General features: G+C 43.2%; 1 protein-coding gene across 1 annotated transcript in view; it reads left to right on the top strand.

Moving 5' to 3' along the window:
- The first annotated feature begins 213 nt into the window (after window positions 1–213).
- The window catches only part of LOC123520857 (homeobox protein Nkx-3.1-like), a 13,759-nt gene continuing 11,472 nt past the window's right edge, over window positions 214–2,500 (top strand). Inside the window, exon 1 of the mRNA XM_045283500.1 lies at window positions 214–870. Within this exon, the coding sequence (XP_045139435.1) occupies window positions 402–870 (469 nt within the window). The 5' untranslated portion in view covers window positions 214–401. The remainder of the gene's footprint in view (window positions 871–2,500) is intronic.

Here is a 2,500-nt window from a genome sequence, read left to right on the forward strand (position 1 = left end):
ATGCTCACAGTGAACTCAAAACCCGCCGCAATGAATTCAGCCTAAAAATTCAAATAGTGCATTATACAAACCTGGAATGTGTGTTAGCAAGACGATATGTTCAGTTTTCTTCCAATTCTTAATGAAAATAAGTGTCCATTCCATTAATGTGGTGAGACACGAGACGGACGGCCAGCATTCGAAGTGGTGTTGAGGGACGTCACTGGCACTGTAATCCCATCAAATATTCTACTTGACCTCGCGTGTCTGCCATGAGAAACATAAGCACGGCACAGTGATCTTAGTGCAGCTGAAGACGTATTTTTCTCCGGCTGAAAGATTGTACAAAAGGTGGATTGAATTTACAACAAGAAATACTTCAGCTTCAGTTTACGCACAAGTGACAGTGGAGAAAAGGTTTCATGATGTCTTCTCCGCCTCCAAGAATCACTGTGGCTCCAGACTCGTTTTCTATCGAGTCTCTTTTAGCTTCCCGGAGAACTGAGTCGGAACAGAACCATCGAAGTCTTCCGCCGCAGCCCGCCCCTCTCATCTCGGCCCTCAGACCACCCAGGCCAGACTTACATGGGCAGCAAAACAGGCGGGAGGTTTCTCCACCGCAGCCACCCAGCCATGCATCACCAGTGTTTCTGGCCAGCCTGCGCGCCGTGTCCGAGTCTCCGCGGCCGTCCTCCAAGGCGGAGAGTGACGTCACGACAACAGGGCGAGAAGATGACTATGAAGAAGAGGAAGAAGAGGATGAAGATGAAGGAGAGATGAGGGAATGTGACACAGGCGAGGACGACGTGGTAGTGGATGACCTCAAAAGCCAAGCCATGGAGGCCGAAGGGGGCGTAACCACCTCCAGTGACGCGCGGCCCAGCGATGCAGGTGATTGTGTGTGGGTGTGTGTGTGTGACAGAGAGAGAGAGAGAGAGAGAGAGAGAGAGAGAGGGAGTGAGAGTGAGTGAGTGAGTGAGTGAATGAGATGACCACTCTGTGATTGCAAGATCTATATCACTGTGCAGACCGAAGCAGGTAAGGCAAGGGTGTGACAGTACTATACTAATGTCTAATAACTGAATTCGGTTTGACTCGATTCACATATGATTATACACATACAAACACGTCCCCTCCCCCGCCGAATGCAACAAATCTCATAGTCGGTGGTGTGCACCTCGATCGGGAAGTGAGGGAAGTAAAGGACAGAACGACGGATAGTAGGATGGCAAGCGTTGTGAGCGTCGCAGTGAGTGTTGATGGAAATGTTGAGAAGGAAGCGGAAGCGGCACTGCAGGAGGTATTAAGGTACAGTCCTGCGGGAGATACTAAGGGCGACACTAGATGCTGTTTAATGGACGGGTGAGCGGTAACACTGTGGATGGCACGGTAACATCACAAGGAATTGCGTTCGGCCGCACTGACAGCGTCCTTGGGATAGGTAGATGGGTGTGTTTTGGATAAGGTAATGTGGGCGATGGGGCGATGGGGACGAAGGATGAAAGCACCTCTGTCATTATTGCTGTAGGTGATGTTAGGTAAAAGCATGGCTAGAGAGTGTGTTGCACTGAGGGTGGCATCAGATGTCACTGACTAAGGGACGGCGGGCGACGGATAGCGGGCGGCGGGGCGTGGAAAGCGTTGATGTTAATTGAAATAATTGTTACAAAAGTTTGTAGACAGAGACCATTCTGTGGATATTCAGAGCATTACCATTCAATGAATATTAATAATTTTATTCAAAATATAGTTCTTAATAATCATATTTTGCATTTTAGCATATGTTAATCGCATTTACGTGTTTAACAGCAATATTCCACTAAAATAGTGATTTTCACATCCGTGTATTGCCTATACGTCATATCTTCAAAGGAATAGTTTCCTGAGAAAAACACTCTAATTTTCTGACGTTCGGCTACGTGGGCTTCAGAATATCAATAGTAACATTACAATATTATACATTTGTCCTTATTACATTCTGGCACTGTATTCCCACTGCAACGTGAAAGAAAACTAAAAGGGGAAAAGATCGGGATCTGTTTCTGCTCTATTTTGATTGCAACAATAACACGAAACATGACATATTGCCCGTGTATGTGTGTGTGTGTGTGTGTGTGTGTGTGTGTGTGTGTGTGTGTGTGTGTGTGTGTGTGTGTGTGTGTGTGCTGCTACTCATATGTAATGTATTGTAATGTATTATTAATCACTAAAGGAAATTAATGTTTTAAAAATAATATAAAGGTATAATGAATATAAGGATAATGATGACGATGAAATTGATGTAGGATATTTGATGATGATGGTGGTGATGATAATGATAATAGTAATAATGCTAATTATAATAATAATGATAATTATAATAATAATAATAATAATAATAATAATAATAATAATAATGATTAATAAGTATGATAGAAATAAGAATCCAAGTAAAATTAGTAATAATAGTAGTAGTAGTAGTAGTAGTAGTAGTAGTAGTAGTAGTAGTAGTAGTAGTAGTAATAGTAGTATAGTAATGGTA

This window comes from Portunus trituberculatus, chromosome 47 (genome assembly GCF_017591435.1).
Source record: "Portunus trituberculatus isolate SZX2019 chromosome 47, ASM1759143v1, whole genome shotgun sequence".
NCBI lineage: Eukaryota > Metazoa > Arthropoda > Malacostraca > Decapoda > Portunidae > Portunus > Portunus trituberculatus.